The sequence below is a fragment of the Haemorhous mexicanus genome, chromosome 28 (genome assembly GCF_027477595.1).
Source record: "Haemorhous mexicanus isolate bHaeMex1 chromosome 28, bHaeMex1.pri, whole genome shotgun sequence".
Taxonomy (NCBI): Eukaryota; Metazoa; Chordata; class Aves; order Passeriformes; family Fringillidae; genus Haemorhous; species Haemorhous mexicanus.
The window spans coordinates 2,887,575-2,913,759 of NC_082368.1; the positions used below are offsets into that span (position 1 = coordinate 2,887,575).

At 49.3% G+C, this 26,185-nt stretch overlaps 4 protein-coding genes across 4 annotated transcripts; 1 reads left to right on the plus strand and 3 right to left on the minus strand.

Annotated features, from left to right (window-relative positions):
- Positions 1–1,766: 1,766 nt before the first annotated feature.
- Positions 1,767–4,471, minus strand: LOC132338991 (granzyme B-like). Its single transcript, XM_059869043.1, has 5 exons — positions 4,336–4,471; positions 3,745–3,898; positions 3,108–3,249; positions 2,734–2,991; positions 1,767–2,189 (listed from the first exon to the last, which is right to left on the minus strand). The coding sequence occupies exons 1-5, from the start codon at positions 4,391–4,393 to the stop codon at positions 2,010–2,012; spliced, it is 792 nt and encodes a 263-aa protein (XP_059725026.1). The 5' UTR covers positions 4,394–4,471; the 3' UTR covers positions 1,767–2,009.
- Positions 4,472–10,607: 6,136 nt separating this feature from the next.
- Positions 10,608–11,643, plus strand: LOC132338983 (olfactory receptor 10A5-like). The gene has a single exon (XM_059869036.1). The coding sequence runs from the start codon at positions 10,674–10,676 to the stop codon at positions 11,622–11,624; it is 951 nt and encodes a 316-aa protein (XP_059725019.1). The 5' UTR covers positions 10,608–10,673; the 3' UTR covers positions 11,625–11,643.
- A 2,956-nt stretch (positions 11,644–14,599) lies between these two features.
- Positions 14,600–20,399, minus strand: LOC132338980 (olfactory receptor 4D9-like). Its single transcript, XM_059869029.1, has 2 exons — positions 18,708–20,399; positions 14,600–15,777 (listed from the first exon to the last, which is right to left on the minus strand). The coding sequence occupies exon 2, from the start codon at positions 15,766–15,768 to the stop codon at positions 14,779–14,781; it is 990 nt and encodes a 329-aa protein (XP_059725012.1). The 5' UTR covers positions 15,769–15,777; positions 18,708–20,399; the 3' UTR covers positions 14,600–14,778.
- Positions 20,400–20,538: 139 nt separating this feature from the next.
- On the minus strand, positions 20,539–26,185 carry SDR39U1 (short chain dehydrogenase/reductase family 39U member 1). The gene is made up of 6 exons (XM_059869038.1): positions 26,125–26,185; positions 25,452–25,558; positions 25,043–25,125; positions 23,902–24,023; positions 22,734–22,877; positions 20,539–22,520 (listed from the first exon to the last, which is right to left on the minus strand). The coding sequence occupies exons 1-6, from the start codon at positions 26,153–26,155 to the stop codon at positions 22,105–22,107; spliced, it is 903 nt and encodes a 300-aa protein (XP_059725021.1). The 5' UTR covers positions 26,156–26,185; the 3' UTR covers positions 20,539–22,104.

A 26,185-nucleotide genomic window follows, 5' to 3' on the forward strand; every position in this document is an offset into this window, starting at 1 on the left:
AACCCGGCAGCGGGCAGGGCGGAGGCCCCGGCCCAGGGAAACGAGCCGAACGGCCCAAAACCGGCCTGCAGGGCAGGCTCTCTGTTCTCACAGCCCGGCCCCATCATGTGCCAGTGCCTTGGCAGCAGGAGCGACCGAACGCCTCCTCCTGCTCCCCTCAGAACCACCGGTGCACGCCGGCAGCTGGGAAGGAGAAGCTTTCCTGGGGATCTCCATCCCGGATCTGGGGGTCGTCTTCTCCCAGAACAAGCGAACAACGCTCGCTTTCCGCTGTTTCTCTCGGCCCCGCGGTGCAAACAGCACTGTTCCCGCTTTCTGCCCTCAGCACCACCCCCATCCCGTCCGGGCTTGGGCCAGAGGCAGCGCCTCAGGGAGCCGCCTCCTCCACACCGCCGGGGCAAGCGGGGGGAGTCAGGCATTGCAAACCCCAGCGAGGAGCCCCCGAGCAAACACGAATCGGCCCGCGACAAACGCCGTGTCCTAGAAAAACACTCAGTTGAAAGTTTTCCGCCGGGAGGTGCCGGCAATCAGCTGTCGAGCTGTGCTGCCTCCACTGAGGGACAGGCCGCTCGCAGGGTCCGACGCTGCTGCAGAGGACTGAGTCCCTGAAGGTGGCGGCACCGCCGGCGGTAGCGGCGGGGGAGCGTCCCCTGCCGGGCTTGATGCAGAGAGAGCAGGCACCGCGGACACGGAGGCGGCGGCTGTGTCTTCTTCTGGTTCTGGGAGCAGCAGTGCAGGCAGAGTTTGCCGCGCGGCTGAACCATTGCTGAGCAACAGGCCGGAATCGGTGAGGGGCGGCGGGGCCGCGGGCAGGGGCCGCGGGCGGCTCCGGAGACGGTGGAAGCGGCGGGGCGGGCGGCGCAGCACTCAGCGGGGCCGGTGAGCCCTGGGAGGGGTGAAGGAGGCGGCAGAATCGGTGCAGGGTTGGCCTTCACCGGCCCCACCTGCACTTTTGTCGTGACGGCAATTGCTGGCTGCGATGCAGACGGCCCGGAGGTGCTGTCCAGCCCGGGGCTGCCGGCCGCCTCTCTCAGTGAGGGTGGGAGCGGGTCCGCGCTCTCCCGGGGTCGGGAGCACGGAGAATTCCTGGGCAGAGCTGGCCGGGGATCTCCGTCCGCGGCCCCGAGGCATCCTCAGGCGGGCAGGGAGCAGCGGGGTCTCGGCCCCTCTCTGAGACAGGCTGCCCTCGCACACCGCTGCTGTCGATCGCATTACCAGGCAACCCGGGCAAAACAGCGAGAGACGGTGCTGCCGCCGGACCTGCACATGATCCACAGAAACAGAGAAAACTTCTCCTCAGCCGTGGGCAAAGCCTCAGCCCCCGCAATGCGGGGCAGGTGGGAAGCAGCAGTTTCTCCCCTTGGACGGATCCTTCCCCTGCAGGCTCTGCTGGAGGAGGTGGTAACCCCCAGCAAGAGGTGAGGTGCCCCACCAAATGGGATCTCTTCATCAGAACAGAGAAAAACACTCTAAACGCTGGATAAATTTGGGCCAGTCCAAAGCGCCAGTCATATTTCTCCCAAAAATAGGGATCCATGGACTCGCAGACCCTTACGTCCAGGAAGAATGTTAGATCTATAAAAAAACCCACAAATCTTTGCCAGTGTGAAAAAATCATAGAAATGTCTCTTCACCATATGACGAGGCATTCAGGGATTGAGACCTGTCCTGCATGTCCCACCTATGCCCAGTTCTCCCAGAGTGTCATCTCCTCATTCTCACACTCAGGGTTTGCGTTCAGCTCCCAAGAAGGCTGCAGACCCAAGTGACTTTGAACATGCTTTTATTGATGGCCAGAAGCAGAGCTGGAGCAGCAGTGGGAGGAAAGGAGCAATGGCAAGCTGGGTGTACTTGGGACCTGCATTTGCACCTTGCCACGGAGACTCTCCTTAGTGCCAAAGCCTGTGCCTGCACCACAGGGGCTTCTCTGACTCCACTTCAGCTGCCCCTGGGAGCTTCTGAGCACCAGCAGGTGTTTGATGCATTGTGGAGAAGGGGCACTGAGCATTTCATTCAGAGAATGGAGAGCCAGGAGTATCTTGGAGTGCAAACCTCCTCAGCTGCTTATGGATCCAGGGCTCAAAGTGCGAGATCCTGGTGAATGCCTCAGGGAAGAGGTTGCGTTTACGTGCATGAGAAACAATGCCATGAGCCTTCTTATTGCAGACTAATGGGCCACCAGAATCACCCTGTGCCATGAAAGGAGTGAGAGGGGTCAGACATGCCACAGCTCAGCTCTCCCTGCCTTAAGCAGCAAGATTCCTCTTCCCTCCCTCCATGTGAAGAACCTCCTCTTCCAAGCACCTCCCTCCCTCCAGACCCAGCTCTCAGCGTTTGTAGCTGCCTCACTACTCCTCTGAGCCCACCCATGAGACAATTCAGGCCTGGAGGCTCTCTGACATTCAACACCTCTAAAAGAACATTGACCTACTTTGGCCATTGGGAAATATCTACACCCTCTAAGCAAGGATATCACAAGGAATTTACACACCAAAGCACTGCTTAGGCTGGGTAGAACATCCCCAAGTAAGTAAAAACGCAAATGTTGCTGATAGTTGGGAAAATGCACCCCAATTCAGGGAGCACATCAGCTTCAGAGCTTCTGTGAGGACCCTCAGCTCATCATTCTGAAGGTCCTGGTTCGTCCTGGTGTCCTTTTATTTTCACCTGAGAACCAAGCTGACTGTCCAGTCCCAACCTCCTCCCAAGCTTGCAGCACAAAGCAACACTTACCTTATAAGTTGCTTTTTTACTGTATTCATCACCAACACAGATCATAGACTGACGCTTGTAGTTACGGAAAAACTGCTCACAGATTTCCTCATTTTGTACCTCCAGTTCCACCTCCATCAAAACATTAGCTGTGTTTCCTGTGTCAGATGTCCAGCCCCAGCCAGACACATTACAGTTAGCTCCTTCTTCCACACGTTCATTTCTCCTGGCAATGGAGATACATTGCACATTCTTATTGATCCTGGCTTTTTTCTTCAGCTGTCAGGCAGAGAGAACATGGGGTTAGAGTCAGCACAGGATTAGGAGCAAGTTCAGACTTTGGGGAGCTGAGCAGGGGGAGATCCCTCAGGCAGGAAGGATGTGTTGGACCATACCTTCAGCAGCACAATGTCATTTTTAAAGTTATCAGGGCAATATTGAGGATGGATGACCCATCGTCCAACAGGGATCCTCTGCTGGCTCTGTTCTTGGCCCCTTATGTTGTGGGCTCCCAGAATCACAGTGACCCTCACTGCCCTGCCAGGAAACACCAACACATTCCAGCTGCATTGAATGGAACAGAGACCCCAGGGCAAGTAGCTGGAGGGAGGTGGTGGTGGGAGAAACCACCCCAGAGCAGCTCTCAGCAAGTTTTCCTGTCTCCCCTGGGTTCCTTCCAGAGCCCAGCTGAGGATCCCTCACCCCACACTGACACAGGTGGGAGCTGCCCCGTGCTGAGCACAAAGGGAAGCAGGGCAGGGGAGACACTGGACCCCTGCTCCAGCAGCAGCAGCTCTAAGCCATGGGAGGAGCCCTGACCCTGGAGACCCCTGTGAGCATTCCTGTCCCCAAGGACACTCAGCCCCAATCAGGCAGACAATTCCTGCACTCACAGAGGGGAGCTCAGCTCCAGAGTTCCCTGCTCTGCCTGGAGAGACACGGGGAACTCTTTCAGCCCAGACCAGCGCTGAGGCACTCTGGGGCTCTGTGAGACTGGAAATAATCACCTGTGCAAGGAAGACAGGGCCTTACCCTTCTTTATCCACACAGTGAGCTGCTGAGAGCACTGCGTCTGGGCGAATCAGGAACCCTCCACAGGAATAACTTTGTGAGCCAGTTTGAATTTTTAAATAAGCCATGTAGGGTCTGGAGTGGGGCTTAGCTACACATCCACCAATGATCCTTCCTGGAAAAGAGATGGGAAGTGTTAATATGAATGTTAAATATAAATGGTAATATGCTGCAGTTTTCTGTCAAGTTTGGGGATACATGAAAGGAAAGGGCCATCCTCCAATGCCAGGTGTCAGTGATCCCAACAACTCTCCTTCCTGGGGCTGTCCAAGGCATTGCTGGGGACAGTGGAGAGAAAGACAAGCAGCACTGTCTGGGCTCTGACCACTCCTGGCTCTGGATGACTCCAACGCCATCAAGGGCACAGCTCTGGTGCCTCTAATTCCTCACTGGTTTCAGGCACAGGCTGATCTGGGAGATGAGAGGAGAGAGGAAAGGAGGAGAGCAGAGACAGGAGAGAGGGTGAGGCAGGAGCCTTGCCTGAGACTGACTACTCAGTGTCCATCTGTGCCCTTGCATGTTCCTGTCTAAGTCCCATCTCTGTGTACTCACCAGCCCCAGCCCAGGGCAGGAGGACAAAAGCATTTGTGAGCAGAAGGAGCAGCAGCATCTCCCACCAGTCCTGATGAGCCAAACCAGTAGCTGTGGCCAGGCAGGAGACAGGTACAGAACCTCTATATATGTCGTGTGGAGCTGCAACAGGAAACCTCAGCCTGCCTGTGGCCGTGTCATTTACTGCTTTTGTTCTCACAGCCCCAAATTGTGGCTTGGTGAGGGGCTCATGACACGTTCTCTGCAATTTTGTCACGGTCTTCTCAAAAAGCTGGTGAGATCTGGGCTGGTTCAGAGCACCCACAGTGCACAGGGGGAGGAAGGGGGTGTCTGCTGAGTGCATCTCCCATCAGAGAGCCCCTGGGACCCTGCATGTGGGCTGCCTCTCAAACCAGATAGCTGGCTTCCTGCAGGGTTGGTGTGCCCCAAGCAGGCAGGCGAGCACGGGCCAGATAGCTCAGCCTTTTGGAGGCTCCCTGTCCGGTTACCCCTGCTGCTGTTAGCTGCAGGCTCCCTTAGCAAGCTCAAGTGATTGTCAGCTCTTGGTCATCTCAGTTCTTGTCATGGTTTCAGCTCCATTGCTTGCTAAGGTGCTCTGGCTGGCTTTGGCACGCCAGTTAGCAGATGCAGAGAGAGAGAGTGAGAGTGAGAGTGAGAGAGAGAGAGAGAGAGAGAGAGAGAGAGGGAGAGGGAGAGAGAGGGAGAGAGAGAGAGAGAGAGAGAAGGCAGCCCCGGGGTCCACAGCCCCCGGGGTCCACAGACCTCCTTTATTGGGAGGTCTGTGAAGGGTTCCAGCGATGTTTTTTCTAGCCAGAATGGGCTCAAGTAGCCCCTTATATAGGGATAGAAGGGATCAGGAATTGTCCAATAGCAGGGTTTAGGAAAAGTAACCTATGGGGTCACAGAAAGATAAACTAGGGTCTGGAAGATGGGAGAGAGGGGCTTTTGGCCTAGTCACTATGACTTGGCATTTTCTTATCTTTAGGCCTCTGTTCTCCACAGGGCCCTTGCAAGCCCTGTGTCTGCTACATGCTTCCACCTGGATTTTTTTGTTTTTGTACTGCCCCCCCCCACCCCATCCTCTGATAGCAATGGGGAGATCTGGCCAGAGGCAGGCAAAGTTCCTGGTTTTATCAGAGGGGCTGACTGCCATCAGAGATGTCCTTGGGAAATCAGAAACCACCAGTCAGGATCACTAATGGACAAGGGCAGTGGGAGCCTCATGACCTCAGCCCTGGTGTTCTAGGGAATCTGACAAGTCCATGGTGATGAGAAAGTCTCAGGTCCAGCTGGGAAGTCATTCTGTGAGCCCAGTCCAGAGCAGCAGGTGCAGTGTGGTATTTTCAGGGTTCCCCGTCATGGGGAAAAAATGATGAATCTGACTCCACATTCTTAGAAGGCTCATTTATTATTTTATGTTACTATATTATATTAAGGAATGCTGTACTAAAACTTTACTGAAGAATAGAGGAAAGATTCTTATAGAAGGCTTAACAAGATAATAATTAAAAACTCGTGACTGACTGCTCAGAGTCCGACACAGCCTGACCATGATTGCTCATTAAGTCAAAACATTCCCATGGTGGATAAACAATCTCCAACCACATTCCAAAACAGCAAAACACAGGGGAAGCAAATGAGATAATAGTGTTTTCCTTTTTCTCTGAGGCATCTCAGCTTCCCAGGAGCTAAGTCCTGGTAAAAGGGATTTTTCCAGAAAATGTGACATTGACAGGTGCAGGGCTGGCTGAGACACAGCTGGAGGTCCTCACTCAGATGAGGACCAGGCTCAGGGTGTCCCCATGAAAAGGCAGCAGCCCTGCCTGGGGCCTCTCTGAGTCCTCCCTGGCACCTCTGCTTCAGCGTTACAGCCTGGAAGGGACTCAGCCCCTGTTTCCCTGACCCTCCTTTGGCCATGAGCCAGTGAAACCTCCAGGATGGTCCCAATTTTCCATGGCTTTGATCTAGAGAAAGCCCACAATTAAACCCTCCAGAGCACACTGGCATTACCCCTTTCCCTGTGTTCTAAAAAGACCATGGGCTGTAGTACCTGTCCTTGGGATCCTCCTGGAAGCTGTTTAGTGGAAGTTACAATTTCAGAACTAATCGGCGATCTGGAAAATTCTCATGAATTCCATCTTTGGAGTGGTTTTTTCCTCTCTGCTGACCACACAGGGGGATTGGCTCAGGAGTTCACCAGTATTTGTCTGCCATCAGATGGCTACAGAAATGAAACCTCTGTTTGCTAACCTCTCTGGTATGGATAAGAAGCAAATTCTGTGAAATTAAAAGATTCAGTCATTGAATGAAAAAACTTCATTTCCCCACGCACTTCAATCTCCTTTTTGTTATTGATCCCTTTGCCTTTGATGTAAATTTGGTCCTCATTCTGTGGTTCTCTTATCAGTCTTTTCCCAGACCAGGTGTCTCTGACCACATCAGGGGGTGATGCTGCTCACATCTCTGTGCAGGTTTGTACTAGGTACAGAGTTAATTCATGCAATTCCAATCAAATCTCATTTTTGTTGGATTGGATCTTTTTTCCTACTGTAATGGATGGAAGGAAATGGGAGGAAGGAAGGAATTTTGGAAGGAAGGAATTTAGGAAGGAAGGAAGGAATTTTGGAAGGAAGGAATTTTGGAAGGAAGGAATTTTGGAAGGAAGGAATTTTGGAAGGAAGGAAGGAAGGAAGGAAGGAAGGAAGGAAGGAAGGAAGGAAGGAAGGAAGGAAGGAAGGAAGGAAGGAAGGAAGGAAGGAAGGAAGGAAGGAAGGAAGGAAGGAAGGAAGGAAGGAAGGAAGGAAGGAAGGAAGGAAGGAAGGAAGGAAGGAAGGAAGGAAGGAAGGAAGGAAGGAAGGAAGGATTCACAGTTAACAAGCAGTCACTAAAAATTGAAGAATGAGCTGTGAGTGGCTGGAGTTGAATGAAAACTCTCTCAGCAGAGACAGCACTGCCCCTGAAGGCACCAGTCCAATTAACAAAGGCAGCATCAGGCTAATTCTGCCCCTGGAGTTACACATCCCTTGATACTTCCAGCTGCTGCTCAGACCTTTCAGGTTAACTGTCAGTCCCCAGCTGGTGAGGATGCAGAGTTCACAGCCTTGGGCATGTAGGAGATGAGATGCCTGTGTCTGGAGGAGTCCCTCTGGTCCCACCTTCCTGACACTGAGGGAGGGCTTCATCCAGAACAGCATTTCATGTTTGCTACATCCCCTTGGCCACAGAGGGAGCACAGCCCTGAACAACCATCAGCTGAACCCTGAACAGCTCTGAAATCAGATTAAATCAACCCCACCTCTAGGGGATTTAGGGATTTCAAGAGACTCTATTTAAGCAGCAGAGGCAGCTCAGCTGTTCCCTTCATGGGCAAAAAATAGAGATGCATTGAGGTCTCTCCCTTTCCAGCTGCAGCCTGAGCTGCAGCTCCACCTTTTCAGCTTTCATTTGAGTTGAAACAAATCTAACAAATTCCTTTTCTTCCTCTCTGTGAGACAAGTCCTTGGCTGACTATTAGCACATAGTATATGCCATGTGCTAATGTCAACAGATTATTCCAGCTGTGGCAGAAGAGCATCTGCATTTAAAATTATTTAAAATAATTTTTAAATCATTAAAATAATTTTAAAAAATTTTTAATCAGCAGTGGAAGCTGACAGTAGGAATCATCAGGCCAACACCATTCCTAATGTAAGAAAACAAGGGAAATACTTCTATCAAAATTGGAATGAGACATTTTGGATGCACTGGATGGCAGAATTGCTGCAGGTAGGACACTTTGCTTCAAAATCTCTAATGTGAATATATAAAGAAAATCCAATGAAGAGCTACGGCCAAAACTTAGTACAAAAAGAAGTTTACTCTTTTTACACAATTTACAAAAATTGGGGGTTGTTTCTGAGAGGTGTTCTGAATTAGGGAATAAAATATGAACTGTCAGTAAAACAGTGTCTGCTGCGAGTGTTGTTGACTTTATTAAAGAGTTAAAGATCACAGCAACAGTCTAAACCTTTCACATGGGCTTGGAGGGCAGAATTAGGTAGTTTCCACTTCAGCTACATGGATCTAACAAGTTAAAAGCAGTGTGAATGTGTGCTGTTGGAGACTGCAGGGAGTTTTTCATGTCATTCTCTGTCATGCACAGGCTGTATTGAGATACCACTCCATAAGTGTCCTTTCATCCCTGTGTTAATGGAAACAGCCAAACCCAGAAAGATCCCTTTAAAATATATCAGAGCACCAAAAGGCTGAGAATGCTGGGGCTTTCCTTATTGTGCTTGTGTGTTAAAGTCATCTGTGGCTCCAGGATGCACAGCTTTGTTTTCAGGTCATAAAATCCGGAGGCAGAAGATGTCTTTTGTGAGCCACAGACAGAGCAGTGTCACCACATTTCTCTTCACAGAGAAAAGCAAGGCACAGTTCTCCCCAAGAATATTTCTGGGTTTCACATTCTCTGAACCTCAGAGAGAGGGAAAACACAATTCTTATCTCACTTGCTGTGCCTGTGTTTGTGCCACAGCAGAATGCAATGTGGAGATTGCTTACCCACAGTGATGGTGTTCTGTTTCCTTGGCCTGTCAGGGCCAGGTGTGTGTGTGTGTGTCAGGACTGTCACTGACAGCCACGAGATTCTGTGCAGTGTGTGCAGAGTTGAGTGCTTGGTAGGTTCAGTTTAGATGTAATGTAATATAGAGTAATATAGTATAATAGAGTAATTAATTAGCCCTGTGATATCCCTGGAGTCAGATGCATCATTTGCTCCCCTCACTGGGAGGAGAGAATATAGAGTAATGTAATAATAATATAGTGTAATATAGTAATAATATAGTGTAATATAGTATAGAATAATGTAGTATAATAAAGTAATTAATTAGCCATCTGATGAGATGGAGTCAGATGCATCATTCCCTCCCCTCATTGGGGGGAGGGAATATAGTGTAATATAGTAATAATGTAGTGTAATATAGTATAATATAATGTAATATAGTAATAGTGTAATATAGTATAATAATATAGTATAGAATAATAGAGTGTAATAAAGTAATTAATTAGCCTTCTGATAAGATGGAGTCAGATGCATCATTCCCTGCCCTCGTCAGGGGCAAGAATATCATCTATAGAGCAGCCCAAGGGTGGCTGGTGGTGGCAGAGCTGGGGGACTGCTCTGGCTTGGAGCTGTGTCCTTCTCTGTGTGCCAGCTCTGCTGATTGGTCCTTGTGTGTCCAGAGCCAAAGGTGCTTCCCCCTCTGTTCATGGGTACATTTCTGGTGCCAAAATGCATTTTGTGCCTTGAGATTTGCTGCTGTAGGGCAGTGGCTGGTGGCCCCTTTGGTAAGAGATGCTGAGTTTGAAGGACATGAATTAACCATCCTTTCTCCTCTGTGGCAGGCTGATCTCTTCTCTTTCAGTGCCTCAGTTTCCCATCCTGGGCAGTGAGAAAACAGAGCTGGTCCAGCACTTTGTGAACATCCCTCACACAGGAACCCTCCTCAGGGGAACAAGGCCATGTGAGTCATGAATGGATGGTCCTGAGCTTCTCCCTCTGCACTTCCTCATCATTCCCCATGGGTACCTCTGCCTCAAATGGTTCCTTCTCTGCCTGCCTACAGACAGGACTTTTTGTTTGGTTTGTTTTGGTGCTGATTTCTTTGCTCTGTGGGTGTTTTGGTGGACAGGAGTTGGCTTAGGTCTTCCCTTCACAGCTTCTGCTTGCACCATTTGGGAGTGCTTTCCCCAGAGCTGGGCTCTTGGAAGGATTTCTGTCCCCCTGGCAGCTGGGGATTGATGTGAATATGACCAAAGCCTCCCACAGCCTGAACTTCCCTGGCTGTCATCTGAAGTTGGGTTGCTCTGAACTTCAGATGTCCTGGAGGAAGGCTGCCTGCCCTGTCAGCCCACTCAGGAGGAAAAACAAGGAGTAAGGAGCATTGCCCACTGTTCCCTAGGGTAGCACAAGGGTTTTTCTTTCTTTCTATGGTCTGTGGGTGTCTCAGTTGTCACCTGGGTGTTCCCCTAACTGCAGGAAGTGCCTGTGGGAGCAGCTGGGAGCACAGACCTGACATCTGGGGGGAGAGCAGGTCCTCAGCATTAACCCTGCCCCCATGATGGAGCCACCCCTTCAATGCCAGCTCCTCTTGGTCAAAGGCTTGGTGACCCCACCAAACAATGACACTTGGAGGGCACTGGCACCACGCACTTCCAGCCACTGCCTTCTCAATGTGCTCAGCCCAGCCTGCTCTTGACTTCCACCCTTTGATCCAGCAGCTCTCCAGGCATCCCCAAGAGGCTCCTGGTTGGAAGCAGTGTGATGCTGGTCTGACAGTCTGTCTGATTCCTCCCAGATGGAGCCAGCAGAGGAACAAGATGCAGGAAACCACACCCTGCTGAGTGAATTCATCCTCTCTGGATTGTCCAGCCGCCCAGAACTCCAGCACCTGCTGTTCTTCACAATCTGCTTCATTTACAGCATGACTCTCATTGGGAACCTCCTCATCTGCCTGGCCACAGCTCACCCCACCCTCCACACGCCCATGTACTTCTTCCTCCGCGTCCTGTCCTTCCTGGATATTTCCACAGCCTCAGTGGTCGTCCCCAAGATGCTGGTAAACATCCTGTCAGAGGACAGGAGCATCTCCTACCTGGGCTGTGTCACCCAGCTCTACTGTGTGGTGTTCTTGGCGTCCACTGAGTGGTACCTGCTGGCAGCCATGGCCTACGACCGCTACGTGGCCGTGTGCTGCCCGCTGAGGTACCCTGCCATCATGAGCACCAGGGCTTGCCTCTCCATGGTGCTGCTCTCCTGCTGCAGTGGCAAGGTCGTGTCGGTGGTGCAGACAGCCTGGGTGTTCACCCTGTCCTTTTGTGGGCCCAGGAGGATCAACTACTTCTTCTGTGACATCCCCCCGCTGGTGCTGCTCTCGTGCGCGGACACGTCGCGCTACGAGCGGCAGCTGATCTCAGCCACGGCGCTCGTCATCTTCACGCCCTTCTGCCTCATCCTGCTCTCCTACACCTGCATCATCTCCAGCATCCTGAGGATTTCCTCTGCAGAGAGCAGGCACAAGACCTTCTCCACCTGTTCCTCACACCTTACTGTGGTAACGTTGTACTGCGCCAGTGGGACTTTGATTTACTTACAGCCAAAATCCAGCAATTCACAGGAGGCTAAGAAAGTCCTGGCTCTCATATACACAACTGTAATTCCCACTTTAAATCCCCTGATTTACAGCCTGAGGAATAAGGAAGTGAAAGAAGTACTAATCAGAGGGATAGCTGTGTTGATGAAGAAATAAAGATTTTCTTGTCCATGAATGTGTGGATTAAAAACCTTATTTCCATTTTTGGTGAGTTCTGATGGTCAACTAGCTCAGGGGAAACTACAGGCACAAAGATCTGTTTCCCATTGGTAAATATTTTGTCTTTATTGTTTGCTTCAGAAGCAAATTATTTGAATTTTTATCTCCATTTCTTCCTTAGGAGTACAATATATATACATTTCTTCTAAAGCAGAGCACTTCCCATGTCTAATTCAGGTATCCAGGCTGCAACTCCTCACTTCCATTGCAGGAGATCTCTTCACCCTCTGACTGAAGAAATACTTTTATAGTGAATTTTCCAGGCTAAGCACACACTAATTGATAGGGACTACATGTTTTGCTTTGCCTTTTTTTCCCCCTTGTTAAATGTTTTCCATTCCTTCCAGCAGAAAAGAGGTCCACTGAGTGAAAGTGATAAGGAAATCAGTTCACTTCTCTCAGAGCCTTGTTTTTCATTTAAAGTGTGGGGAAAGGGAAAGGAAGGAAGAGTAACTGGTGGTCATTCCTTATTTCCAGTGAGAACTCAGCATTTAATGCAGTGCAGTGCCCACACCCTCCAAGCACTGTGGAGTCTGAGCCATGGGATAAGAAAATTCTGCAAGTCCCAGCTGGAGAAATTAATCCAGGCATGAAAAGAAGAGTTTCCAGAAGATTAGCTGAGACAGAGAATTAGCACACAGAGAAAAGGGCTGCTGCAACCTGGGAGTATTTATTTGGGAGGGTTCTGCAGTTTATTCTGGGTAGAAGAGGTGCTCTGGCTCAGTGGATAGCCTGGGCAGAGCCTGCAATATTCAAACTGTACTTTCCATACTGAGCTCAAGCAAAAGAAATCTTCACTCCCAGTGTGGCCATGCTGACCTCTGAGGTCTCTCTGTTTCATCTGACTGGCCATAAAGGCAGAAAAGGGCACTAAAATTGGGTACAATGTTATTTTTTTGGTTTAGTTTGCTTGTAAAAGAGGAAGGCAATGTAAGACATCTCAGGATGAAGTCATTGCCTGATTTCAGAAACTTCACAACAAGGAGTTAATGACAGAGTGTTAATTGCATTTGGCAATCTTGTTTGCTTAGACTCCTCTAGGGAGCTTAACTTGTCTCTGTATTGTTGAAACTTTTTTTCTTCATAATTGGAACACTGGAGAAAGAGTTAGTAAAACTTCATTTACATTTCTACAGACTTTGCTTCTGGGAGCTGATCTGCTTTTACCTCTGTAAAAACAGAGGATTCTTCTTTTTTTATTACTCAAAAAGATAATACTGAAAAAAGCATTTCTTAAAAAAAATAAAGTTTATTACTCTAGTATAATACCAGAAGTGTTAGTCACTTTAAGGAACATTGCACTCCAAATGGTTAATGCTTTTAATTTGCCTCTTTTAAAGATGTTTCAGACTCTGGTGCAAGGAGAATGAGACATCCAAAATCACTCATCCATTTGGAAAAAAACTTTTTCATTCCTGCTGTAGTGCCCTCCCACCAAGCACTATCAGCAACTTTCTGTTTTTCCTGAATTCATCTCTTCTGTTTCCTGTTTCCACATGTGCACAAAGGATACCCCAAACAGAAGCTGAGGTGGTAGCAAACAAGGCAGGTTCTTAGCTGGTGTAAATCAGAATTTCACCTCCAGCAAGGAGCACTGATTTTTGGTCCCTAAGAAACACAGCCATGGGTTTTGCTAGAGCTGAGCTCACACTTACACCATCCTGTCTCCTCTATAAGAAAGGGAAATTCTGGTTAAATTATGCCATTCAATGGAACACAGCTTCACAAACAGACCAGGGCAGAAGTTTGTGCCTGGATTCATCTCCCCAGCCCCAATATGTGAACTGTTAATGCTAGCATTTCTATGGAAGAATTCATTTTAAAAAATCATATATTTTAACATTTTAATTTCTTTCTATTAATGATGTTCAGAAGTCTGTGTGAAGGGGTATTTAATAACTAATTAATTCACTGTTTCTGGCAAAAATTGGTACTGATTTAAATGTCTGTCTTGATATGGGCTGAGCTCCACATGCTGCCACAGTTTATGGTTCTGTGAACCACCTCCTGTGATGGGTGCGCTTGATCTCCTTAAGGAAGCTCCAAGAAAACAGCTAAATTAGTCATTAGTTGTGTGTTACTGGTGCAGTACTTGATTCTTCTCTTTAGAACCACATAATGAAGTTTTAGCATTGTTGGAATGTGCTTCTTTAATTCAGCTTATGGCATTAAAGGTCAGTGTTGAGTTTAATTTTTTATTTGCATTACAAGGGGGTTATTAATATACATATATCTATGTAGTATAGAATGGAAGGGAGAGAGAAAGAGAAAGAAAGAAAGAGAGAGAAAAGAAAAAGAAAGAAAGAAAGAAAAAGAAAGAAAGAAAGAAAGAAAGAAAGAAAGAAAGAAAGAAAGAAAGAAAGAAAGAAAGAAAGAAAGAAAGAAAGAAAGAGAAAGAAAAAGAAAGGAAGGAAGGAAGGAAGGAAGGAAGGAAGGAAGGAAGGAAGGAAGGAAGGAAGGAAGGAAAGAAAGAAAGAAAGAAAGAAAGAAAAAGAGAAAGAAAGAAAGAAAGAAAGAAAGAAAGAAAGAAAGAAAGAAAGAAAAAGAAAGAAAGAAAGAAAGAAAGAAAGAAAGAAAGAAAGAAAGAAAGAAAGAAAGAAAGAAAGAAAGAAAGAAAGAAAGAAAGAAAGAAAGAAAGAAAGAAAGAAAGAAAGAAAGAAAGAAAGAAAATAGTTTGATTTATTGAATTTATGAATTAATAAGTGATCTGGAGAATTCTAGACAATGGCTTCTAGAGGCCACATGGTTCAGAATTATATAAGTTACAATAAATAATAAATACAATAAATAATTACAAATAAATTCATGCACCTTAGAGCTTTAACTAAGCCACCTGAGTTAGCACTCCAGAGCCACAGCTGATGCCACAATTCTATAATTATCACCCTTGGAGCCAGAAACAACCAACACACTGAAGAGGCAAAGAAAACTTTATTTAATGTAATATAGTGTAGTTTAATAAAGCAATTGTTAACATTCTGAATCAACAGAGTCAAATACCAACCATTCCCAGAGTTGGGGGCACCCTACATTCTTCTATACAGGAATATCAGGGATGAACAGTATCAGTTGATCAGGAATATCAGTTTTGTCATGGGAACACCAGTTTGGATGACTTTGGATCTACTGTCCACTCTGGTTTCTGTTTTCCTGCTGACAGAAATATTTTCCTCAGTGTTCTCCTGATGGCCTTTTTCATCTCAGTGTTTCTGAGAGTGTAGATCATTGGGTTTAGCATTGGAGTGACTGCAGTGAAAACAACAGAGGCCACCTTGTCCCCAGGGGATTTCTTATAAGGCTGGGCATAGGTGAGGATGCAGGGGATGAATATTAAGCTCACAACAGTTATGTGTGTTCCACAGGTAGACAGAGCTTTTCGCTTCCCTTCTGTGATGCACGTCCTTATCTTCAGCAAGATGACAATGTAGGAAAGAATCAAGATTACAAAAAGGCTGATGAGGATCACTCCACTGTTAAACACCATCTGCAGCTCGGCCATGCGAGTGTCAGTGCAGGCCAGTTTGATAACCTGAGGGACATCACAGTAGAAATTGTCCAGTACATTTGGGCCACAGAAGGGCAGCTGGAGGAGAAGGCCAGTTTGAGTAGCAGAATGAAGGAATCCCCCCAGCCATGCAGCTGCCACCAGCCCTGTGCAGGTGCTCCAGCTCATGATGGCCAGGTAGCGCAGGGGCTCACAGATGGCCACGTAGCGATCCACGATCATGGCCAGGAGCAAAAACGCCATTGCACCTGCAATGAAATGGAAGAAGAACATCTGGAGGAAACACTGGTTGAAGGAGATGACTTTGTGCTGGGTGAGGAGGCCTGACAGCAGCTTGGGAGTGTTGACTGAGGAATCACTGACATCAAGGAAAGCGAGGTTGGCCAGGAGAAAGTACATGGGAGTGTGGAGCTGGTGGTCCACAGCCACAGTGGCCATGATGGTGAAGTTCAGCAGCCAGGTTATTACATAGATGAGAAAGAAGATCACATAGAGACAATACTGCAGCTTGTGGCTCTGTGTCAGGCCCAGCAGGACAAATTCTGTCACAGTGGTGGTGATGTTCTTTGATTCCATTCTTTATCCCTGCACAAACAAGAGCAATAAAGAGGACTATAAATGTGTGTTGGACTATAGAATTATTAGAACACAAAATCATAGAACCATTCATGATTAATCCAGGAGGGATTTCTGGAAGTCATTAAGTCTCACAAATTCTATGAACTGTTCAAGTATATATCCAGTCTTATAGGGAAAAACCAAAACAAAGCAAAGCAAAACAAAACAAACAAAAAAACCAAAACAAATTCCCTTACATTCAGTGAGAACTTAGGATGTTCCAATTAGTGTCTGCTGCCTTTCATCTTATTGTTGTACACCTCCAGGAAGGCTCTATCTGCTCTGCATCCTCATCTTATCAGCTAGTTATACACAGAAATCATCATCTGTGGAAGAGGTTTTACAGTGACCTCTGTGAGCCAGAGCGAAGTTTGATCAGAGGATCCATGTTTACCCCTAAAAGAATTTCCTACCAAGGCCATTGACAGAGAAACCAAGAAAGGAAGAAGGAGAAATAAGGAAAACCTGAACTGCCTGTTCCAATGAGCACTTTGTTTGTCTGAGTAAAGTGAGTAAAGTGTAAACTTATGAGTTTTGTAAGAATGTATAAAAAGCATGCATGCCATAATAGAACTGGGTTTGAAGTCTTCTGAATATGGAGTGTTGCTTTGTACTGTCTGCATCTCAACTATGACAATTATCTACAAAACTGCTTCCTGGCCAGGCCCCTGGCCTCTGCTGATTGCACAGGCTTGTCCTTTCCCAGATGTAAGATTTATTTATGTCAGACTTATACCGTTCATGCCAATCTATTTCTCCAAACTGTCCCTACAAATACCAGCCCTGCCATCCAGTGTTCTGACTCCTTTCCCCATTTTGCTGTCCTCAACAACTCCTATCACCACACGAGTTTGTCCAAAGTCCCTATTTCTCTTGTAGGCCACTTCATAGTACTGGAAGGCTGCTGAAAGGTTTCCCCAAAGCTTTCTCTTCTCTCCATACATTAAATAACCCCAGTTCTCTCAGCCTGTTCTCACAGGGGAGGTGCTCCAGCCTCCTGACCATTTCTGTGGCTTTCCTTGGATCAGCAGGTCCATGGTCCATTTGTGCAGGTCCATGTGCTCCTTTAGCTTGGGGCCCAGAGCTGGGCACCATTCTGCAGGTGGGGTCTCAGGAGAGGGGAGTTTTTGGGCAGAATTATCTCCCCAGGCTTGCTGGCCATGCTGCTTTTGATCTATGATTGGTTTCTGGGCTGTGAGTGGATATTGAGAGGACATACTGAGTTTTTCATCCACTAAACAACCTTCAGTCCTCCTCTGCAGGGCCACTCAATCCATGCACTGCCCAGCCTTGGGATTGGCCTCACCCACGGGCAGGACCCTGTGCTTGGCCTGGTTGAACCTTCTGAGGTTTGCCCCAGCCCACCTCGGTCCTGCCAAGGTTCCTGTGTGTGGCATCCCCTCCCTCTAGAACATCAAGCACAGCACTCAGCTGGGGGAGCAGCAGCTCTGCCTGGAATGCACCTCACCTAAAGCAAGGACTTGCACGTGAGGCTGGGCTGTACTTATCCAGGGAGCTGCTCTGTGTAAATACAGACAGCAGTCACCCACACAGGACCTGCCTTCCTTTCCCTAATCCTCCACTCCCACCTTGGGGCTGGCTGGGCAGGTAAGTCCACATTAGGCCAGGTGATCTGTGACTAAAAAATAAGTCAGGAAGGGGGGGTGGCTGTCTCAGCTCCCATCAGAGACAAGAAGTCTGCAGAGGGAATGTGCTCAGCCTAAAGGTAACATCACTGTGGCCAGGCTGCTCCTCCTTAGGCTCCATGGACAGCTCAGTCTCAACCCCAAGTTCTCCCCAAGTTCTGGTCTTCCCTTACGTTAGATAATTACAAAGATCTCTGCATCACAGTCCTTTTTCAAGCTTCTTTTCAGTCAGATTAATGGCATGAGTTAAAAATCACAGTGTCTCAAGTTTCACAAAAATAATGTAATATTCAGTGGATTTGGAGACACTGTGGGGAAGTTCTAAGAGATGATGGCAGCTGCTCACCTGCACCCACAGCCCAAGATGACTGAGCCATTTCCCTGAAGTTATTACTTCTGCTTGGCTGCTGAAACAAAAATCTAATTTCTTACAAGAAAAAGGCACATGCAGAATAAACCACAACTGTTTTATTTCCCCTTATAAACTGTTAAACTATCCCCAAAGGGGAATTTCAGAGAACTGTAGAAATAAGAGCTTTCTGCACATTTCCATTGCCTCTGGTGAATACTCTGCAGGGATTCTGTAATTTTTTCCCATCACAGTTTCCTCCTTAGTGTCAGTGAATAATTCCATTTTAAATCCTTATATATTTAATCCTATTTTCTGCTTAAAAATTGCAGATTTTTTTTTCCCACAGATCCAAAAAAGAAAGCCACTTTTGATAGGAAATCACATTTTCTAACAATCCACAGTTAATACTGTGGATTCTTTGTTCTCATTTCCCATTAAAAAAATAGTATTTTAACAGAAGCTTGGAGGAGAGGAAAAGCAATTTGCTTTCAACTCTGATCCAACCTTTCTCTTTTGCCTCAGTAATCTCCCTAACATAAAAGATTGAGCTCCAGCAAAAACCTGAAATACAGAAATGCTGAGACAGGTATGACTCATGCCTGCCTTCCCTCAGACCTCTCCCAGCACATGGGGAGTGTCTCTGAAGCTCTGTTAAGTAAGATTTTATATTAAAAGTGATAAACAAGCATTTTCAGGTCATTCTCTCTTTCACAGTGTAATCATTGTCACTGGCAGCATGTGGAATCATTCATCCTTCCAGTATTTTTGGCAAAAAGAGCAAATACCTTCAGCAAACTCCTGTTTCTGTGATCCAACTTCACACAAGCTACGAGATGTCATTTTCTAATTACAAGATAAAACAGCACAGTTCTTCTCAGAGGAGATGATTGCAAACCTACCTCCAGCAGAAGACTCCAACAACCATCCCTTATAGGATTCATGATGCCTTTGTTAAGGGAAATGATGGGATACAAGAAGAAAGCAAAAACCCAAATCCCTTTGCACTTCTGATTATTCAAAAAAGAATAACAATAATATAATTAGCAAAACTTGATTTTGTCACTGTGGGACTCATTAAAAAGTTCTTGTAGGGCTTCATGTCATGTGGATCAGGACACGTGCAGATGAAGGAACCTTGTGATAATTGGAGCAGAACTAAAATGATTTTCATGGCAGTGTAGTCACTCCTCCCCTTTGCAAGATGAGAAAAGGGAAATTATAACTCTCCCCACCACAGACTCCCAAATTATAACTCTCACAACTTGCTGCCCTGGAGCTTGTGTTCAACTGTGCTTTGAAATAAAAGTTCAGTCATTGCTACAGGATTGTTCTATCAGTAAAGCCTTCAGGGCAGTGATTAAAACCCTTCTCTGCTCCTTTACAAAGTGAATGTTTCTAGTTATACAATAAAAACTTGGTCTACATGTACACAAAGGGGCACAGATGCCCACCAGCAGGTAGAGAAACCAGAGAGAAACCTAACAGAGAAATGGACACTGATCCACCTCTTCCAAGGGCTGTGCCAGGAGATCCAGCAGCCCCTGGCTGGGTGTGGACCTGTTCCCGTGGGTCAGTGGGAACAGCTTCAGGGGCAGCTCACAGCCTGAGGCAGAGTTAGTGCCCGGGAGATAAAGGACCCATTATGGAATGGAGGGAGAAAAGCATCTCAGATGGTTCCAAGATTTACTAGAGATGTTTAGGGGAGGAATCACACCTGCCTGGCCATGCCCTGCTCCTGCTCAGGGCAGTCAGGATTTCCTGTCTGGGTGAGGGATCCCTATTCTGTGCTGGGTGCCCACGTGTCCATGGTGCCAGGTGCCACTGGCCTGCTTGGGCACGCTGAGCTCACTTTGAGCCCCTGCCAGCCAGCATGCCCAGGTCCTTCTCTTTCCAGGCCCTCTTCCCTAAGCCTGGAGCACTGCATGGGCTTGTTGTGACCCAGGAGCAGGGCCCAGCACTTGGCCCTGAGGAGCCTCCTACCAGTGGCCTTGCCCCATGGATCCAGCCAGAGCCCTCTGCAGAGCTTTCCCACCCTCCCAAAAATACCATCCAAGCTGGTGTCTGCCAGCTTACTAAGAGTGCACTCAACCCCCCTGTCACTGTGATATTTTATGAAAAATCCCTTCACCAGGATTTCTTCTCCTGGCAAGATGAGAAGCCTCAGCTTCTCCACGTTTTGCTCCTCTGGAATGTGATTGGGAGAATTGTTCACCCAGCATGTGAATTGTTTTAACTTAATGACCAATCCCAGTCCAGCTGTGTCAGAACTCTGCTCAGTCATGAGTTTTGATTATTCATTCTTGTCCAGCCTTCTGAAGTCTTCTTTCTCTTTCTTTAGTATAGTTTTAGTACTTCATTCTCTTTTAATATATCATAAAATAATAAATTAGCCTTCTGAGAACATGGAGTCCATTCTCATCTCTCATCTCTCACCTCATCCTGGAGACCCTCACAACACCACAACTGGTGACCACACCCCCCAGCCAGATCACTGATGAAAGACACTCAAGAGGACTGGTCCCAGTACTGAGCCCTGGGAACACCAGTTGTGAGGGGCCACCTGCTGGGTTTAACCCTTCCCCACCACACCTGGCACCCAGCTGCCCAGACTGGTTTGTACCCAGTGCAGGGTGTGCCCATCCAGCCAGGAGCAGCCAGGAGAGCACTGTGGAAAACTGAGTCAAAGGCTTTACAGAAGTCCATGGTTCAGTGGAAAATAAGGGGTACAAGGAAGGGAAATACCAACTTTAATTAGGGAAATCAGTGTCTTGCAATTAGTGAAAGAACGTGTAAAGCAGATTAACAATATAAATGGTGCAGAACTACAACTGCTACAGAAAACTCTGAATTAAGCCTTGCTGTCTTTGGTACTGTGTTGCAACTTAGCAGTCAGCCCAGAGCTAACCCCAAAGCAAGGCAGCAGTGCAGATCACTCAGCTCTGCCAGAATGAGACCAAAACTCCAGGATCAGCCTGCTCACAGATGTCACACAGATATCTCCAGTATGTACTGAGCCAAGAGAGTGAGGCATCTAGACTTCACCAAGACTGATCCTTCAGCTACTCTGACTACAGCACGGCATTAACCAGAAATACATGGACTGCTGTTGTTCTGGATAGCAAAGGGTAGGTCTTTATCTGCCTGAAGTGCCTTTCAATAGAATTTTCTAGCCCCAGCTAACATCACACAAGGAGTATTTCTGCAGAAGTACTGCTATAATAAACTTCACTGCTCTGTGGACTTCACACCCTGTAACCCACTGTGGGATACAGAAGTGGGTCAAGGGAAGCACATGGATACATTTTCTGCCACTGTGAGATGATGGAATTGCAATCTGCTTTACAAGAGAAGAGGCACTGCTTCCCAAGGCAGACCAGGCAGCCTGGATATCCTCAGTGCCCAGCCAGGGGCAACACCCTGAACACAAGCACCACCTCATGGGATCAATAAAAGAAAACCACTCTGGTCTGAGGTAAGCACAAGGAAAGCAACTGCTGAAATGCTCCTCTGGACTAAAGCTGTGACTAAAGCCCACACAGTGATGTACCACCCATCTTTCCTGAGCTCAAGCTTAGAGGGGCACTCAGACAAGGCAAAGCAGTCCAGGGGCCCCAGTCTGATTGTCACCCTTTCCTCTAGAGCTGGCAAAGCAGGGCTCTCCCTCATCCCTGCCACAGCACAAGGGGAATGGAACCCTGCAAAGGTGTAACTCTATGGATTAGACTCAGCTGAAGGTACTGACACATCAACTTGGTACCAGCCACAAAAAGGAGAGGGCAGAGTCTCCAAGCAATCTGTTTTCAGCACCCTAGGATGGATCTTCTCCCACAACCACCAAGACCAAGAAGAGATTTTAGCTCTTTTTTTAGCTCTGACTTTTGCCTGTCATCATGGGGATAAACAGGAAGGGCGACTTCCAGTACCATGAAGGAATTACACCACCATTAGGACCTGTTTCCTGCTGCCACATCTTTTAGGGGAGAAGACATTACACCCCCAGCTGCTGTGCCAGCAGGTCACACACACACCATGCAAAAGGGAAGATGGGCAATTCCACAGTCACAGTCCTGTGAGGGGCTCCTGCCCTTCCCCAAATGCAGGTGATGTTAAGCTCTGGGTGGCAGTAAGAGGGATGATTCCTGAACTGGGGATGCACACAGTGAGATATGGGGGAAAGGACTGCTCACCCCTTCTGTACATGGATGGGGAAGCATCAAGGGGCAGGGCTCCCCTCTTTGATGGGAAGCCATGTGAGCTCACACAAACGGGGCCCAGCCCAGCCCAAGAGGGGAGGCCTTAAGCCACAATGTCCTTCAGAGCTGCAGGCAGCTCGGGGAAGATGAAGTGGTAGCCGCTCTCCAGGGTGCGTTTGGGCAGCACCCTCTGTCCCTCCAGCAGCATGGCTGCCCGCTCTGGCCCAAAGACAGCCCGCAGGGCCCAGGCGGGCACCGGCAGCAGCGCCGGCCGGCCCAGGGCTGCCGCCAGCTCCTGGGCAAAGGTGCCATTGGAGGTGCCAGCGGAGGAGGGGGCAACGCCGTTGAGGATGCCTCGCACAGACTCCTTCTCCAGGGCATGACACACAATGCCAGCCAGGTCCTGGATGTGGATCCACGGGAAGGGCTGCAGTCCAGAGCCCATGGGGCCTCCAAGGCCCAGACGGAAAGGCAAGAGCATCTGAGAGATTGCACCACCATCTCGACCCAGCACTACACCTGTGGGGAGAACAGAGTGACACCAGGTGCCCCGGCCCAGAGGGCAGAACCCCCCTCACACCCACACCTACAAGCAGGAGAACCCTTAGAGGGCTGGCTTGGAACAGCACCCTGACAAGGAGAGACAGAAGAACTGATGCCCTTTACCCAGCTCTTCCCACTCCTGCCCAGCAGTAAAGCAGTCACCATTAATAAGCACGATGGCCATCTCACCTGATCTCACCACAACACCACGAGTGTGGCTCGCAGGGATGAGAGCTGCAGCCTCCCACGAGCTCACCAGGCGTGAGAAGAAGTCAAAATCCCCTCCTGGACTGTCTTCAGTGTACTCAGCTGTGGGGCTGGGGCGGTAAAAACCTGCAGGGTGACAGCAGAAAGGGGGTCAGGGTTGAATGATACCAAGCCCCCCCTTCCCCATCAGACCATCTTCTCTGCCTCCAGGAGCCCGGAACTCGTGTGAGGAAGGGCTGAGAGAACTGGGATTGTTCAGCCCTGAAAAGAGACCTAATTGCAACCTTCCAGTACCTGAAGGGAGCCTACAAGAAAGCTGCAGAGAGACTACAAGGGCCTGGAGTGCCAGGACTAGGGGGAATTGCTTCAAATTGAGTCAGTTTAGACTGGCTATTTAGGAAGGAAATCTACCCTGTGAGGGTGGGCAGGCCCTGGCACAGGGTGCCCAGAGCAGCTGGGGCTGCCCCTGGATCCCTGGCAGTGTCCAAGACCAGGCTGGATGGGGCTTGGAGCAGCCTGGGATAGTGGAGGGTGTCCCTGCCATGGCAGGGGTGGCACTGGGTGGGCTTTAAGGCCCCTTCCAACCCAGATCATTCTGAGCTTGATCACTCCACCAGGGACTCCTCACAGGAACAGCACAGGTCTCTGATGGCAATGCTGACAAGTTTTTGAACTACCAGCCTTGGAGCAAAGATTCAGTAGGATGCACTAATACTCAGGCAGCCCCAAAACCCAAACAGGCCTGCAAGCAACATACTGAGCTGGCTGGAGGGTGCCTGCTTTAGTATTTGGCATCACAGAGGATAAACCATTGCTTTAAAGATAAACCTCAGCTTTAAAACTGCAGCAAATAGGAAGCTGGAGATTATGCAGAAGGCTTCAGCTGAGGCCTTATGACACAAATTGATTATACAGATTGCCTAAAGGCTTTCACAGGAAAACACAGAAGAACTTCTGCCCTAGACAAAGCACAGGGACCCAAATCCTCTCCAGCAGCACTAAAAGCTTATCAAGGTTTGCCTAACCACAGTGACACTGATGGCAATAAAGTTGACATTTCAAGGCAAGACAGGTGCTCCTGAGGAACTGTCTGCAGGTAAGGCCCCTCCAGGTCAGCATGAGTGCTGTCTTGGCCAGGCCCAACCAATACCTACGCCAGTGACGAGGACCCAGGCACGGGGAGGCTGCTCAGCAGCAGCAATGGCTTTGGCCAAGGTCTTCGTGGTCTCCACCCGGCTGCTGACGACCTCCCTGCAGAAGGCATCACTCCACCTGGGAAAGGGAGAGCCAGGGATCAGACAGCTCACAGGACACCCCAGGGAACACTGCCACCAAGGGGGGCCCCAGCCAACACCAGCTCACAAGCACAGGGTGATGCCTCAGGTTTTAGCTTTTCTATTTTTCAGGGTCTGTGCTACTTCAGTGGCTCTGGGCTTCACATGAGGGGATGGTGAGCTCTGTTCACAGAGCAGGGAGACAAAACAATTCCTGCTCTAGCTGGGGACCAAGGACAAACGATCCCTATCTCAGGCCCAAGAGCACAAACAACGTAGGCTGAAGAGAGAAAAACCAGGATGGGACTGCATGGGCTGGAGCTGTAATTGGACAATTAACTCCAATGTGCAAATGGAGCAGAGCTTATAAAAGTGAGAGACCCTGTGACCTGTGGGGCATTTTGTGTCCATTTTGGGTCCATCTTGGGTTCATTTTGTGTACATTTTGGTTCACCTGGGGCATAGCCCTGGCTGGGCCCTTGTGCTGCCCAAGGTGGATCCACTGAGGCCTTTTAATAAATCCCTGCTTTATTCTTTAGCTCTGTCCACTCTCTGTGCTAGGGCAGCCTGCACAGGGCATCAAGGAGAAGTCACAGAACTCCCCTCACCCCAGAGCAAAGGGAGGACATGTCATCTTTCAGCACAAAGGCAGGGGAACTTTGGGAGATGGTGGCTCTTCCCTTACAGGACTGTGGGGTTTAAAGTGCCTTCAGACAAAGTCAGCAAAGGACCTAGACAGCAAAGCTGGTGTTCCTCCTAGAAGTCAAACTTTGGATCTAGGCATGCCACCCAATGTCCTTTTGGAAATGTGGAACTAATGTTTCTGGCCTCCAGCTGTAAATGTAGGAGGGAACCTTTCTTCCAAAGATCTCTCAGAACCTATCAGGCCCACAAAAATGTTCTGGGTACTTGAGGGTGCAAATTGTTATGTTGTTTCCTCCCTTTCCACGTCCCCTGACAACACAGGCCTGTCTTGCCTCCACCTTGTCCCAAGAGCACTATGTTACATCAAGTTACCTGCGGAAAGGGTTGAGGACATTTTCACCAGCCAAGTTGACCACAGCTTCGCACAGGGGCAGCCCGGAGTGGGACAGCTCCTCCTAGGCAGGAGTGACAAACATCACACATCAGGCCTCACCTCTGCTCAAGCCTTCCCTGCAAATAAGCAAAGCAGGCTCCCAAGAACTTCGGCCAGTTTCTCCCTGACATTTGCAGAGACAAGCACGAATGGAGAAGGTTTTGCTTCTTAGATCGACAGCAGTACCCATTCCAATGACTGTAACCCGTGGAGCTCCCAGCAAAAGGACATCCACAGGAGCCAGACCTCCCTTGGCAGGGCCCCTCCATGCCATGGAAAGCCAGGGCATGCAGCCTGGTTTCTCAGCCCTGTCACATTCCCCCTGCTATGACTGCTCTCATCTCATACCCAGCTGATCCGATCCTTGCCCGCTCTTCGGGACACATGGGTCACCTGGTGCCCTCGGCTCCGCAGCAGCTGGGTCAGGGCTCTGCCCACGAAGCCTGTCCCACCACCTGGGGGGAGAAACAGACAGACTGTCACGGCTGTGTCCCTGGGCCATCACCCCCCGGCAGCAGAGGCGGCCCGTGCCTGGGGCTGCATCACCGCAGGCCCAGCAGCACCGCCCGCGCTCATGGCCAGCCCCCATACCCGGAGGGGGAAGCGGCGGCCTGGCTCCAACCCAGCGGGCAGCACCCGCAATCCAGGCCCGCCTGGCCCTTCTCCAAAACTCCGTTCCGCTCAACACTCCCGCTCCCTCACGGGATGTGCACGGTCAGACCACCGCTCCCTCACGGCCCTCGCTCCCTCACGGCCTCAGCACCCTCAGACCGCTGCTGCCTCACGGCCCCGCTCCCTCACGGCCCCGCTCCCTCACGGCCCCGCTCTCTCTGGCCGCCGCTCCCTCACGGCCCCGCACTCTCTGGCCGCCGTTCCCTCAGGGCCCCGCTCTCTCACAGCCCCGCTCTCTCTGGCCGCCGCTCCCTCACGGGCCCGCACTCTCTGGCCGCCGCTCCCTCAGGGCCCCGCACTCTCTGGCCGCCGCTCCCTCACGGCCCCGCTGCCCCAGGCCCGCACTCACCCACCACAACCCGCATCGCCGCGCCGCGCATGCGCCGAGCAGCGCCCACCGCGCGTGCGCC